This window comes from Scheffersomyces xylosifermentans (genome assembly GCF_036884685.1).
Source record: "Scheffersomyces xylosifermentans strain CBS 12540 chromosome Unknown RJT20scaffold_1, whole genome shotgun sequence".
In the NCBI taxonomy this organism is placed as follows: Eukaryota; Fungi; Ascomycota; class Pichiomycetes; order Serinales; family Debaryomycetaceae; genus Scheffersomyces; species Scheffersomyces xylosifermentans.
Window position 1 is genome coordinate 1,553,508 of NW_027042939.1, and position 13,163 is coordinate 1,566,670.

General features: G+C 39.0%; 7 protein-coding genes and 1 non-coding gene across 8 annotated transcripts; 6 read left to right on the plus strand and 2 right to left on the minus strand. All coding sequences in view use genetic code 12, as the record gives it.

Annotated features, from left to right (window-relative positions):
• Nucleotides 1–1,436: 1,436 nt before the first annotated feature.
• On the plus strand, nt 1,437–3,535 carry UGP1 (UTP glucose-1-phosphate uridylyltransferase). Its single transcript, XM_064916184.1, has 2 exons — nt 1,437–1,527; nt 1,955–3,535. The coding sequence occupies exons 1-2, from the start codon at nt 1,483–1,485 to the stop codon at nt 3,410–3,412; spliced, it is 1,503 nt and encodes a 500-aa protein (XP_064777133.1). The 5' UTR covers nt 1,437–1,482; the 3' UTR covers nt 3,413–3,535.
• RJT20DRAFT_124244 (uncharacterized protein) lies at nt 3,536–3,975 on the minus strand. The gene has a single exon (XM_064916185.1). It carries the CDS (start codon nt 3,939–3,941, stop codon nt 3,651–3,653), a length of 291 nt encoding a protein of 96 aa, XP_064777134.1. The 5' UTR covers nt 3,942–3,975; the 3' UTR covers nt 3,536–3,650.
• Nucleotides 3,976–4,161: 186 nt separating this feature from the next.
• Nucleotides 4,162–6,139, minus strand: DIT1 (Dit1p). The gene is made up of 3 exons (XM_064915872.1): nt 5,127–6,139; nt 4,658–5,073; nt 4,162–4,605 (listed from the first exon to the last, which is right to left on the minus strand). Exons 1-3 carry the CDS (start codon nt 5,842–5,844, stop codon nt 4,261–4,263), a joined length of 1,479 nt encoding a protein of 492 aa, XP_064777135.1. The 5' UTR covers nt 5,845–6,139; the 3' UTR covers nt 4,162–4,260.
• A 1-nt stretch (nt 6,140) lies between these two features.
• DIT2 (putative cytochrome) lies at nt 6,141–7,828 on the plus strand. The gene has a single exon (XM_064915871.1). The coding sequence runs from the start codon at nt 6,228–6,230 to the stop codon at nt 7,701–7,703; it is 1,476 nt and encodes a 491-aa protein (XP_064777136.1). The 5' UTR covers nt 6,141–6,227; the 3' UTR covers nt 7,704–7,828.
• RJT20DRAFT_11830 (uncharacterized protein) lies at nt 7,829–9,519 on the plus strand. The gene has a single exon (XM_064915870.1). The coding sequence runs from the start codon at nt 7,955–7,957 to the stop codon at nt 9,380–9,382; it is 1,428 nt and encodes a 475-aa protein (XP_064777137.1). The 5' UTR covers nt 7,829–7,954; the 3' UTR covers nt 9,383–9,519.
• A 141-nt stretch (nt 9,520–9,660) lies between these two features.
• Nucleotides 9,661–11,547, plus strand: RJT20DRAFT_124248 (uncharacterized protein). The gene has a single exon (XM_064916186.1). It carries the CDS (start codon nt 9,679–9,681, stop codon nt 11,269–11,271), a length of 1,593 nt encoding a protein of 530 aa, XP_064777138.1. The 5' UTR covers nt 9,661–9,678; the 3' UTR covers nt 11,272–11,547.
• A 195-nt stretch (nt 11,548–11,742) lies between these two features.
• On the plus strand, nt 11,743–11,838 carry RJT20DRAFT_t3. The gene has a single exon. It is a non-coding gene; the product is annotated as a tRNA-Arg (tRNA).
• Nucleotides 11,839–12,029: 191 nt separating this feature from the next.
• RJT20DRAFT_11827 (3-hydroxyanthranilate 3,4-dioxygenase) lies at nt 12,030–13,101 on the plus strand. The gene has a single exon (XM_064915868.1). It carries the CDS (start codon nt 12,425–12,427, stop codon nt 12,938–12,940), a length of 516 nt encoding a protein of 171 aa, XP_064777139.1. The 5' UTR covers nt 12,030–12,424; the 3' UTR covers nt 12,941–13,101.
• The last annotated feature ends 62 nt before the right edge of the window (nt 13,102–13,163 follow it).

Below are 13,163 nucleotides of genomic sequence, written 5' to 3' on the forward strand. Positions count from 1 at the left end.
CCACATTAATTCCACACGAAGAAGACGCGCTAGCTCTCGGAAGAATGCACAAAACAGGGTTTAGTGCGATGGTTTTGCTGGACAATTCTATCGCTTAACCAATAAAATATACCGTCCAGATTAGTTGTTTGTTATGCAATCGTCAAGGGAAAAAGAGTTTGCCTAGCCAATGAAGCATAGCGATGCAGGCTTTTGTAAAATGAAGGGATTGTACGTGAGAGAAGCGTGTGGGACATGGACAGTCCAGGCGTTCCTCTTTTATCTTCATAGCCTTTGTGGCATACTAAGGCGGGATATATTATCATCTTAGGTTGCAGAAAACCTTACAATTTATGTTCGACGTGTAACCTGATGTCAGGTGTTACCACACGGCCCGCCCCTAACCCAGCAAAGAGTCCACCCAAAAACTCTACATTGGGCCCCAGACGACGGCCATTTCATTTCTATCTGCCTCAACAACTCTCATCCACCGCTAACCACCATCCAAACCATCAGAAGGTGGGGTCGACTTAAGGCTTGTTTAAGCAAGAAGCTACAGCCCAATCAAGGGACATGAAATAGGGGTGTCTCCGTCAAGTACAGGATTTCTCCCCCAGACTTACAGGTTTTTGGCTCTGTTCATGCAGGTATGGGTTATTGGCAATGGTAGAATTTGTACATTCGGCATGGTTCCGTGCATAACTGGACATTCATGGGCTACAATTCCAGGAACACAGCGAGATCTCCTCTCATCAGGTATGGCATATCTTGGACAAAGCAAGTAATGATGGTCGTGGTAGGGGGTGAATCGCAGGTCTTTCCTGCGACGTTTCATTGCGACTGGCAATGGAGTTATTTTTCCCTTGCTGTTTTGTTGTGAAGTTCTTGCACTAACCGAAACCCCGTAGCATCATTGCTTTCTTGAACTGCAGAACAACAACAATTGTAGACATTATTTTTCTGGCACCCCAACAAAAGCACCACAACCACGATGCCTTCTTGTGGAACTGCTTGCAGCCTCCCATTCGGACTGCTAAGTGTATAATCTTTACGTTGAGTCTCATTTATCATTTCTAACCTCTTTACTGCTGACGCTTCGGACTAACCCTTCTCCGCTTTCCCCCCATACCGCAGGCATAAATGAATTTCTGTCATTATTACTACTACTACACTGATAATATTAATACTACTATAACAAGTACGACCACTACTATTCGACTACTACTACTCTACCACTAATTCTCTACCACCACTACCACTACCACTACCTCTCTATCTACCACACTACTATTGTTGGAAATGTGTGTATATACTAAATTATACTAATAATAGAGGGTGTGTGGGTGGTTTGTTTTAGCCATCTGTGCACGACCCCTTCCATTTCTGGCGTGGACCAATTTTACTACTGTAGCCTATATAACCTTGAGTCCACCCACGTCAGTGATTGTGATCAATTGACGGCGAATTGCTTCTCTTTGTCGAAATTCTGAGTAATTAATCAAAATGTCTGCTACCCCAAAGAAACATACCAAGACTCAATCCACCTATGTAAGTAATATCTTCGTGTAATTGGGGGGATGCTGTTAACCGCTAGAATGTTGGATACTGGGTGAGGTGAACCTATGGATCAGCGATGACTCGGAGTGAACGTTGTTCTTTGTGAAAAAAGTCATGGCGGCAAAAGGCAATGGATGAATTGGCATTTGTGAGATTCATTTCAGAGTGGTGGATGAGCTCCATTGGATCCGCCAATTGAATTGATCCTTCGATCCAGGAGCATCTAATCATAATGGCGGTTAATACACCATCACGAGCCGTCGTATAAATGTGGAAGTCGTGATAATTATAATTATATTTTCAACTTAGCTAAAGTTGTCCAGTATTATCCACCCAAGTATCCACTTGACCAGTATTGCATCTGATGCTTCTCTAGCATCCCATATTCCTGTTCTCTTATACTAACTGAAACCCATAGGCGTTTGACAACACGGCTACCACCGTGGCTGCTTCGCAAATGAGAAATGCCCTCAACAACCTCGCCGATACCGTCGAGAACCCAGAGGCTCTCCAACGTTTTGAGAACGAAATGGACTCGTTCTTTGCTCTCTTCAGAAGATACCTCACTGACAAGGCATCCGGTACTACTCTTGACTGGGATAAGATCAAATCTCCATCGCCAAATGAGGTTGTCCAATACAACTCCTTGAAGGAGGCTAACGTCAACACTAACCTTTCTAAGTTGGCCGTACTTAAGTTGAACGGTGGTTTAGGTACTTCCATGGGTTGTGTCGGTCCTAAATCGGTCATTGAAGTCAGAGATGGTAACACCTTCCTTGATCTCTCTGTCAGACAAATCGAACACTTGAACAGAAAGTACGACGCCGATGTTCCTCTTTTGTTGATGAACTCGTTCAACACCGACGCTGACACTGCCAAGATTATTAAGAAGTACCAGGGCCACAGAATCAGAGTCAAGACCTTCAACCAGTCTCGTTTCCCACGTATCTACAAGGACTCGCTTTTGCCAGTCCCAGAGTCTTTTGACGATGAATTGGACTCTTGGTACCCACCAGGACATGGTGACTTGTTTGAAGCCTTGGTTCAATCCGGAGAATTAGATGCTCTCTTGGCTCAAGGAAGAGAAATCTTGTTCGTCTCTAACGGTGACAATTTGGGTGCCACTGTTGACACCAAGATCCTTGACCATATGATTGAGACTGGTGCCGAGTACATCATGGAATTGACTAACAAGACCAGAGCCGATGTCAAGGGTGGTACTTTAATCAATTACGAAGGTTCGGTTAGACTCTTGGAAATCGCTCAAGTTCCAAACGAGCATGTCGAAGAATTCAAGAGTATTAAGAAGTTCAAGTACTTCAACACCAACAACTTGTGGATTAACTTGCGTGCTATCAAGAAGCTCGTGGAACAAAATGCCATTGAGGCTGAGATTATTCCAAACCAGAAGACTATCTCAAAGGGTTCTTCTGACATCAACGTGTTGCAATTGGAAACCGCTGTTGGTGCTGCCATCAGACACTTCCAAGGTGCTCACGGTGTTGTTGTTCCAAGATCTAGATTCTTGCCAGTCAAGACTTGTTCTGACTTGTTATTAGTCAAATCTGACTTATTCTTCTTAGAGCACGGTGCCTTGAAATTAGATCCAACTAGAGAAGGCTTTGCTAACCCATTGATCAAATTGGGCTCCCATTTCAAAAAAGTCAGCGGCTTCCAACAAAGAGTGGCTCACATGCCTAAGATTTTGGAGTTAGATCACTTGACTATCACAGGTAACGTCACCTTGGGTAGAGGTGTCACTTTGAAGGGTACCGTCATTATTGTGTGTAATGATGGTCAAAAGATTGATATTCCTAATGGATCTATCTTGGAGAACGTCGTGGTTACTGGTAACTTGACTATCTTAGAACATTAAGAATGTCGTCTGAAAGCTGTTTTCTACTGTTCCTGAATTATTCTGTATCCTAAAATTCAAAAAATGCATATCGTTGTTTTTACCGTTCATAGGTTAATAAATAAACATAATTTTAAAAATGCTTCTCGCATAACTACAGTCTATTGCTTCCACTAGGTAAGACCCGTATCTACAAGCACCTCATACTGGGCCACTTTATCACTTATTCGCGTCTATTTGTTCTATATATTTAAGTCGGTTAAACGACCAATTCACGGGCAGCAGCTGTATCCTCGTCTCCCTTGTAGCTCTCTAAGAATACTTTCAAGGCCTCCTTGTGTTCCTGGATCTTTCTAGTGACTTCAGGAACCATTCTCTGGGACTCCTCCAACACTTGAATCTGCTTCTTCAACTCGTACTCGTCCGCGTTGTTGGACTTCATGTGGTTGACATATTGTTCCTGTTCGGAGACTTCTTGTTGATATAACTTTTCTTCCTTGATCAACCTTTTCAAGGCATTAACCTTGATTTGTAATGGAGTAGGAGACATGATAACTGAAATTATTCCTAACACTGTGATGACTTAAATAAATCTTCAAGTAACTAAATTTAAATAGACACTAATTGAAATCGTGTTTTTGATTTGAAAATTTTATATGCACACCAAAACATTCACGTAGGTAGCCGTCTAGTGGTTAGTTGAACAATATACAATATACTCATAGATTGTAGTTTCCTCTTTCAACCTTATCTATTTCTTCTAAAGTACAAGAAGGGGTAGATTCTTTAATATGTAATAATTAGATTTAAAAAAACAAGTATTATTCTAAATAAGAGTATTAGTTATTTCTAGAACAAATTGAAAAATATTAATGGCTGAAAAAGTAGTAGTGGAGTCTTTTAGAGTCCCAACCTCCGGTACCCCTTCCACTCTTCAATTCCAGCAAGACTTTGCTTGCCTTGATGATATAGTAAGTATCGTTGTCATCAATTGTGACAACGCTATTGTGCCAAGGGGTTGGAATGTGCAACAAATCTGTTGTACTAGGGGCCATGTGATCTCCAATAGAATTAATTGCCTGGCATTTATTGGGACCCTGTACTGACAAGAGTTGAATTCCAAATTTGGGGCCAGCATTATTGTGAGCGTGAATAGAAAACCTCAAATGAAAGGGGAATACTAATTCAACCAAATTAGAATAAGCGTCATTTCTCTGTCAATTAGTTAGTAAACCCTTTTCCTTATACACTATTCGAAATACATACTTTAATCATTTCAAATGCAACATTTGCAACAATTTTCTTAAACTTTTTCTTCGATATATCAGAAATTTTGGGATGATTAGCTAAATCCTCAGTCATGAATTTAGAGAACCCTCTAAATAGATGTAAGCGAGGGTGGTTATCCGTCTTTATATCTTCCCTCAATTTACCAGAGTCCGTATCACAGGCTGTAACCAATATTTTCCTACAAAGTTCTGATTCGTCATCAATTATAGTTGGAAGATAATGCCCCAATTCCACATCCTCAAGAGTATCTTCTAAAAAATTTGAACTCTCAAGTGAAAATATCTCAGGCAAAGAACAAAATCTGACTGGATTTGAATCTTCTGGCTTTATTCTAAGATACAACTCCTTTAAGGCCCTCCCGTATTCGTTAACAATATTATCGTCAACCGCAACTGTGAATGTTAGTAAGAACTCAATTTCAGCATGAGGAAATGGATATACATACTGCAATCACTAAAAACATGGCCGTCACTGACAATCCAAATAATTATACCAGGAGGATAAACTCTCCTGATAGATTCAGAAAACCTTATTAGCTTTCTGAGTGCAAGTTCTTCTCCTTTGTCTGGCATCGTTCCGGCGACCTTCTCAAAATTGGAAGATTTACAAGGGAATGCTGGAAGAACTGCTTCTAAAGTTTGCCATTTTGAAGTGAAAAAGTTCACCGACTTTTTAAAAGAAGACTTTCCTACAAGGTCCCATTTGTCTCCGTCAATGGTATTCTTTATCTCGTGGGCAAATTTATCAGCAATCACATTTGTGTATATTTCGAATCCAATACTTGGTGCTTGAGTAAATTGGATTCTTGATTGATTAATAATTAGTTCAATAAACCAACTTTCGAATTTGGTTTCTTCGAAGTCTTCAGTTACCACACCAGTCCATTGATTCTGTCTCTCGGTTTCCCAAATACATTTGTTGCCAAATTCGTATTTTTTTATAGCCCTATCGCTATTTCCTTCCTTTCGGGAAGAAGTCAAAAATGAGAGCATATCACCCAAGTCCAATTCCTCGCAGTCATGAAAATTGCGCCTGTTGATAAATCTGTCGTCATCTCTGGAATATATTAATAGAATTCTTTCATATACTGTAGGCCTCTTGAATTGACTCTCCGAATCTGAACAAGTAGTGGAACTACTACTATCTTTGTTGAGTACGGTCATATGAAACGTGAGATGTTATTGGAAATTAAAATAGTGCAAAATCATATGTGGAAAGACGGAAATGTAGCGAAGATGCCCATATATAATAACCCAATTGAGCTCGAGCCAAATTCGTTCTGCTACTGAAGAAAAGCTTGTATTAAAAAGTGAACCCACTTAGTGAAATTCTCATATCATGCCTCTGAAATATACTTTCTTCTTTTGGAACTTCTCATTTGACTTTCCCATTTTACATTTATAATTACCTCACAAGGTACTTTCTATAGTTAGCAGACAAAATAGATTTGGACTGAATAAACATAACAAATTTTTGAATAAAATCAATTATTTAAGTGTTAATCTTTCTTAGCTGCTTTGTTTTTATATTCTCTCTCATCTACAACATGCAAGAACTGGATGTTACACGATATTTATTATGGGCTTTTACAGCTGTTTTATTGTATTCGATGCACTTGGTGATGGGCATTGTCCTTCCCCCTTTTGACTTTCCTAGGTCAATACCGACTATACCCTTTTATGTGGCCTTTTTAGGGGTTTTTACAAAAATGGATCAAGAAGAAATTTACAACAGATATATGAGGGAGAAGATGGAGAGATTTGGGGCTGTAAAGTTGTATTTTGCATCTAGGTGGAATATCATAGTGACCCGTCCTGACTACTTGCTTGAGATATTCAGAAATGATGATATTTATTCTAAGAGTGGGAATCAAAAGAAGATTCCCAACTCAGTGCTTGCTGATTATACCGGGGATAACATTATTAGCGCCCATGGTGCTACTTGGAAAGCATACAGAGATATTGTTTCAGCGAGCATTCAGTTCCCAAATTTGGCAGCCGTGCAAACAAATTGTGATCTATTTCTTGACATTCTTTCAAAAGAAGTTGTTGATCGTTGTAATCCGTTACCCGTTACAGAGTTGCTTCAGAAATATACGTTAGCAAACGTTGGCCATTGTATTTTGGGTATCAATTTTGGTACGTTAAATGAGAATCGTTCTGAGCTACATGAACGTATTAACTATGTTAAGAAGCAAATATTCAACCCTTTATTCTTGAATTTCCCATATTTGGACTCCTTCCCTTTTCCTAGTCGGAAGAAGGCCAGAAAAGAAGTAAAATCTTTCAGGGAGTATTTTGGAGATATTATTAAGACAGGACAGCATGTTCCAAATAAATGGTTGACGGGAAGCGACCATTTAGTGCTTGCTCTACAAGAAGGCTTAATTAACGAGAAGCAATTCATGGATAATGCGATTATATTGATGGTTGCTGGGCATGAGAATCCTCTTTTGCTTTTGTTGTCTTTGTTCTTTGTCATTGCCAAGCATGAAGACGTTCAAGACAAAATTAGGAAAGAAATAATGCTCAAGCTGGATGAGCTGACATATTTAAACTCTGTTATCTATGAATGCGTAAGAATGTATCCACCTTTAGGACAAATAGTTAACCGATTGACCACTAGAAATGTTACTTTGGGAAAGGATATCAAGATACCAAAGGGTACATATGTTGGATATAACAATTTCGGCACTGGTAGGAGCGCTAATGTTTGGGGGCCAGACGCTGATAAGTTCAGACCAGAGAGGTGGGGGGATTCATTGGAGGAAATCAATAAGAAGTATGCATCTTCTAAAAGAAGTGCGGCATTGCCAGCCTTCCATGGTCGGAAGCGAGCGTGTTTAGGTGAAAAATTTGCTCTTTTTGAAGTGAAGGCACTCCTTCAGAAGGTCTTGTTAGCCTTCAAAATTCTGTTAGATCCAAATTGGGAAGAAAAATTAACTCCTGTTGGTCCCATATGCCCATGGATGTTAAGTGTTCAGTTTGAGTCATTAAAGAAGCCAAAAAAAAACGTTGATTAGACAGTAATTGTTTTTGTCCATCTTAGGAAATTTGCAACTACATGCATGCTTGGACTTGCCAAAAATGAGCAAATTTACTCTTTCAAGGGGTATATTTCCTATATTTCTTTCCTTCTTATTCTTTGGTATCCTGAGTATTCTTCTATCATGCTTTTTATATTGGGTAGCGACTAGTTAAAAATATCATTTGAAATATTTGTTAATTCTCATTCTTTTCTTTTTTGACTGTAGAAACTGCACTGTCATACGGTATGAGTTGTTCATCCGATTCTGTTACACATAACAAAGACGATTTGGAAAAGAATGTTGGCCTAACTGAAACTGTTCTGCGATACCTGCCGCCGTACTCTGATATTTCAGAAGGAAGGACCCTTCTTATTATATGTATAGTGACAAGCGCTGGTTTCTTGGGACCCGTCGCTGGGAATATATATATTCCTGTTTTACCTCTTATTCAAGAGGTATTTAAAATATCCACAACCACAGCTAATGCTACAGTCTCTGTTTTTATGGCTGTTTGTGCGGTTGCCCCATTATTTTGGGCATCATGGGCCGACTTTGGAGGTAGAAAAACATTGTATATCATCTCATTGCTATTTTTCATCGTTTCCAATATTTTGCTAGCATCCATCCCAGCAAATGTTGCAGCTTTGTTCATCCTTAGGATTATACAGGCAATTGGGGCATCTAGTGTCATGTCTGTAGGGGCGGGAACAGTTGCAGACATAACTGCTCCTAAAAAAAGAGGAAGAGCCATCTCCTATTTCATGTTAGGTCCACAATTAGGCCCTATTTTGGGACCTCTCTTCAGCTTGATTGCAAGCCAAGGAAATTGGCGCTGGATTTTTGGATTCTTATCGATAATAGGGCTGATAATCTATGTTACCATACTATTTTTTTTACCTGAAACTTTGCGTTGCTTGGTAGGAAGGGGTGAATGCTATAGGGGTAAGAGGTGGATTGTTCATCCACGGCTCATTCAAAAGCAATTAATTGAAGAGAGCATACTGTTTCCAAGACCACCAAAACCAAGCCTAAAAGTCTATTGGAAATTACTAAAGTTCAAACCACTCTTGTTATGCTCGATAAATGGTGGTTTGCTTTTTGCTACATTTTATGGAATGACCATAACATTCGCTAAGATTTTGAGAGAGAACTACAAATTCCCTTCCTGGAAATTAAGTGTATCTTACCTATGCCCAGGAGCTTCGCTTATAATTGGTTCGATTATTGGAGGGCGTATCATCGACCGAATAGTACTGAAAAAGGAAGAACATATTCCTGAGAGTCGTTTTTATCTTCAAATTATTGGCCTCTTGATATCAATGGTTGGGATACTAGGTTATGGGTGGTGTGCTCATTTTAATGTACATGTAGCAGCAGTTTTTGTATTCAGTTTCTTGGGAGGGTTCGGAATGACATGGGTATTTGTTGGGAATACAACTTATCTCACAGAGTGCTCAACAGGCCAACCGGCAACAAATGTTGCGATTGCAAATTTCATGAGAAATGTTGGAGCTGCAATATCCTCGGTAATCGTGGAAAAGATTATTGAGAAAATTGGGTATGGTTGGTGCTTTACAGGATTGGGCCTCCTTGACCTTATCGGAATTGCATTTGTATTGATTTTAATGAAATTTGGTCCGAGATGGAGAAGAGACTTTTCTTCTACCAAATGAGGCAGATTTAGTTTTTATAATATATTTCCCCTTTAGAAGAATGGATCATGCATTCAAATAAATAAAGTTAACTTCGAAAGGCTTTGAAGTGAGCAAATTACCTTTCTTCAAGATTAACTGTGGTTGTGTAAGTTTGAGCAATTATTATTGCCGATTGAACTGAAGCGAACTTCCTGGACTGGTTTGATCCCTAAATATACTATTTTTCCACCTGCACTTGTATAAATAGATAGAATAATACACCTACCATTTAGAATGACGCTTTTGTAGTAAATATGGCTACGGAAATAACTAAGATGAATCAAGATAAGCAATACAAGTCAAAGTACGTGGAAGAACTGGAAAATGGAAGTTCATCCATTCTGGATGCGCCGAATGCAGAATCCATTTGGTCTCAAAAGAAAATATACCGCGCTTGGTTGTTATTATGCTTCTCCACTGGGCCAGTTGCCTCGATGACTAGAACATATGTTCCTGCCGCCATTCAATCGATTGCAAGAGAAGTCGGAAAAACTTCTAAAGGGGATAAATGTGGATTTAAAGGAAATGACTGTTATGTAAAGTTCGGTGCTGGAACTGTCCATTTCACCTCGTATGTATTATACCTAAAAGCAATTTCTACCGCTCTAGAGGGTTTGCTAGCAATACTTCTCATGGGGATTGCAGATTATTCGAACTATAGAAAAATGTTCTTAATTGGTTCAATAGCTCTCTTTGGCGTTTTTGCTCTTCCATATGGAGCCTTGACTGGCAAAGATTATGCAACTTTAAGAGCAATGTCTGCTTTGTATGGCCTACTTAGTTGTACTGATGCTATTTATCAAATATTAGAAGGGTCTTACATTCCTCTATTCATGAGAGCATCGGCACCGAAAGGAAAGGTCTCTGAAGATGTCAGAAGGGAAATGGTTTTACAGAGAGGTTCTGTTGTGAGTGTTATGGGACTATTCTTGGGAAATTGTGGCGGTATAACTGCTTTGCTAATTGGAATTATAATTTCTTATGGTCGAGGTGGCCCTATAGAAAACGGATATCATAACTTTTTGCTTGCCATATCTATTGCTGGAGCTGTTACTGTGATTTTCTCTTTTGTTTCTGCATTGTTTATTCCAAGCGTCAGAGGAAAAGACAAACCTGAAGGAGAAATTTTATTATTTTTCACAATAAAAAGATTCATCAGATTGTTAACAGAAATTCAAAAGTACCCCCATGCATTTCTCTACTGTATATCTTGGGTCATTTGGAATATCACGTTTAACAACTTTATGAGTGTATTTGTTTTATTATTCAGATCAACTTTGGGGTTGGGGTCGTCAGATTCTGAGTACACAATTTATGCATTCATGTCATATATCACTGCCTCTATCGGCTCCATATCTTGGATGTTCTTATACCCTAGGTGCAACGCGAATATAAAGACATGGGGGTATGGATTTCTTGGCGTTTCCTTGATTTGTAATTTTTGGGGATGTCTAGGAATTAACCTGTCTCTCAGTGTCGGCTTCAAGCATAGATGGGAATTTTGGGTTTTTGAAGTTCTCTATACCACGACAAGTTCAGCTATGAGGTCTTTAAATAGAACCGTTTATAGTACACTTCTCCCTGAAGGAGATGAAGCGCAATACTTCGGATTAGAAATCATGCTTGGCGTCGCAACTGGTTGGATCGGTTCCTTGGTCAATGCTTCAATTCAGGACAGAACTAACAACGATCGATTCCCCTTTTTGCCCAATATCATATTGGTTGCAGTATCACTCGCTCTATTTTACTTTGTTGATATGCAAAAAGGCATGGTAGACGCAGAAAAATTGCTTCTGGGAACTGAAGTAGAAGATGTTAGTGAGTTTGATGTGTCAGTTGTAGAAGATTTACACCTTAGCAAGAAGTGACTGTGTTCAAATTCGAAATACTTCTTTTGCAAGCGTATTTTTTTCGGATATTCTATTAGTACAATATATGTTTCAAATTTTTGCACCTTGACTTTTCTTTCTCTTTTCACAAAGTTTAAGAATAAAATGTTTCTGTCGTTGGGGAAGTTACGTTTTAAAGCAAAAATTAGTATGTCGACTACAATTTTATTTTTTTTTTGACAAGAAGTTGCAAAAAGTCTTTCGGGCATCACGGGGTTTTGATTTGTTTTTTTGTATATCTTTATTCCTAACTAAATAAAAGTAATAGAGAAGTAAGAGAACGACAGTGTGATAGTGATCAGTACAGAGAGACACTGAGTGGTGAAAACTCTACCAAAACCCTTTGGGGGCAGTTATTTCATCTTCATGGAATTTTTCTTGCGGCATGGATCTTTTGGAAAATTTTCATTTGCACTACAACTAAGACCATATTTTCTAATTCAAGCTTCGTTCCTCATGGCCCAATGGTCAAGGCGTCTGGCTACGATTACGTAACCACTTCCGGTTGGAACCAGAAGATTCCAGGTTCGACTCCTGGTGGGGAAGCTTTTTTTTGTTCAGCAGTTTCTCTTAAACTTAATTTAAAGCACTACGAACCGTGTGATCTAGATCTTGCGGTGATGTTATACGACTGAGATCAAGGATGGAACTGACCTACATTCGCTTTCAAATAAAATATTCATTCTTGCGAAGTTAAGTCTTAACCACTACAGTTGAGAATAAGTAACATTGCATTTCTATATGCCCACCTCGAAACCTACAACTCTCTCTCTATATATATATATTGCCTAAGTCCCTTAACTTTAAATATCTGACCTTTTCTTCTGCATGTTCCCCTTCTTCACTGTCTACTATAATTCAACTTTTCCCATTCTAATGACAACCCTTGCATCCTTTACTGTTGCAACCTTCATGATTCAGGACATTAATCGACCTTCACTCCATTCCCACCACCATACACTCTAGCTACTAACAAAATTTTTTTGAGCCGAAATTTGCGGAAGTACTTTCCGATATGGACTGATGTACCAAAAAGCTATACGACCGAAATGAAATATAAATGGTAACGATATTTCTCTTGAGGGTTTGACGAATTCAGTTTTTACTTCATCAAAACAGCTAACAGTACTCAATGCTTCCAGAACCTATCAACATTAAAAAATGGATCGAGGAGAATGGCGATCTCTTGCAACCTCCTGTCAATAACTACTGTCTCCATAGAGGTGGGTTCACGATCATGATTGTAGGAGGTCCTAACGAGAGAACAGACTACCACATTAACGAAACTCCAGAGCACTTCCACCAACTTAAGGGCCACATGTGTTTGAAGGTTGTCGACGATGGCAAGTTCAGAGATATCATCATTAACGAAGGTGACTCGTTCTTATTGCCTCCAAATATTCCCCACAATCCTGTTAGATTTGCTGACACTATCGGCTTGGTTGTAGAACAAGATAGACCAGAAGAAGCCCAAGATAAGCTTAGATGGTACTGTCACAACTGCAAAGAAATCGTTCATGAGGCTTCTTTCCATTTAACTGACTTGGGAACACAAATTAAGGAGGCTATTGTCGCCTTTGATGGGGATAAAGAAGCTAGAACTTGTGACAAGTGTGGAACTTTGAATTTCTCCAAACCACAAAATTGAACTAACCCATGTTAGTATGAACGAAACGGTTAATGATAAAATTTACTTGACAGAGTCTGAAAATTCTCCATGTTTTGGTTTTCCATTGGAAGTAGTCCCAATTCGTTCTTTAGGAAACTCACATTGAACAATTCTACAAATGAGGAAGATCAATAAATATTCGTTTATTTTATACAACTTAGAGACTCATTCAATGCCATGAAGTATGATATACACCTTATAT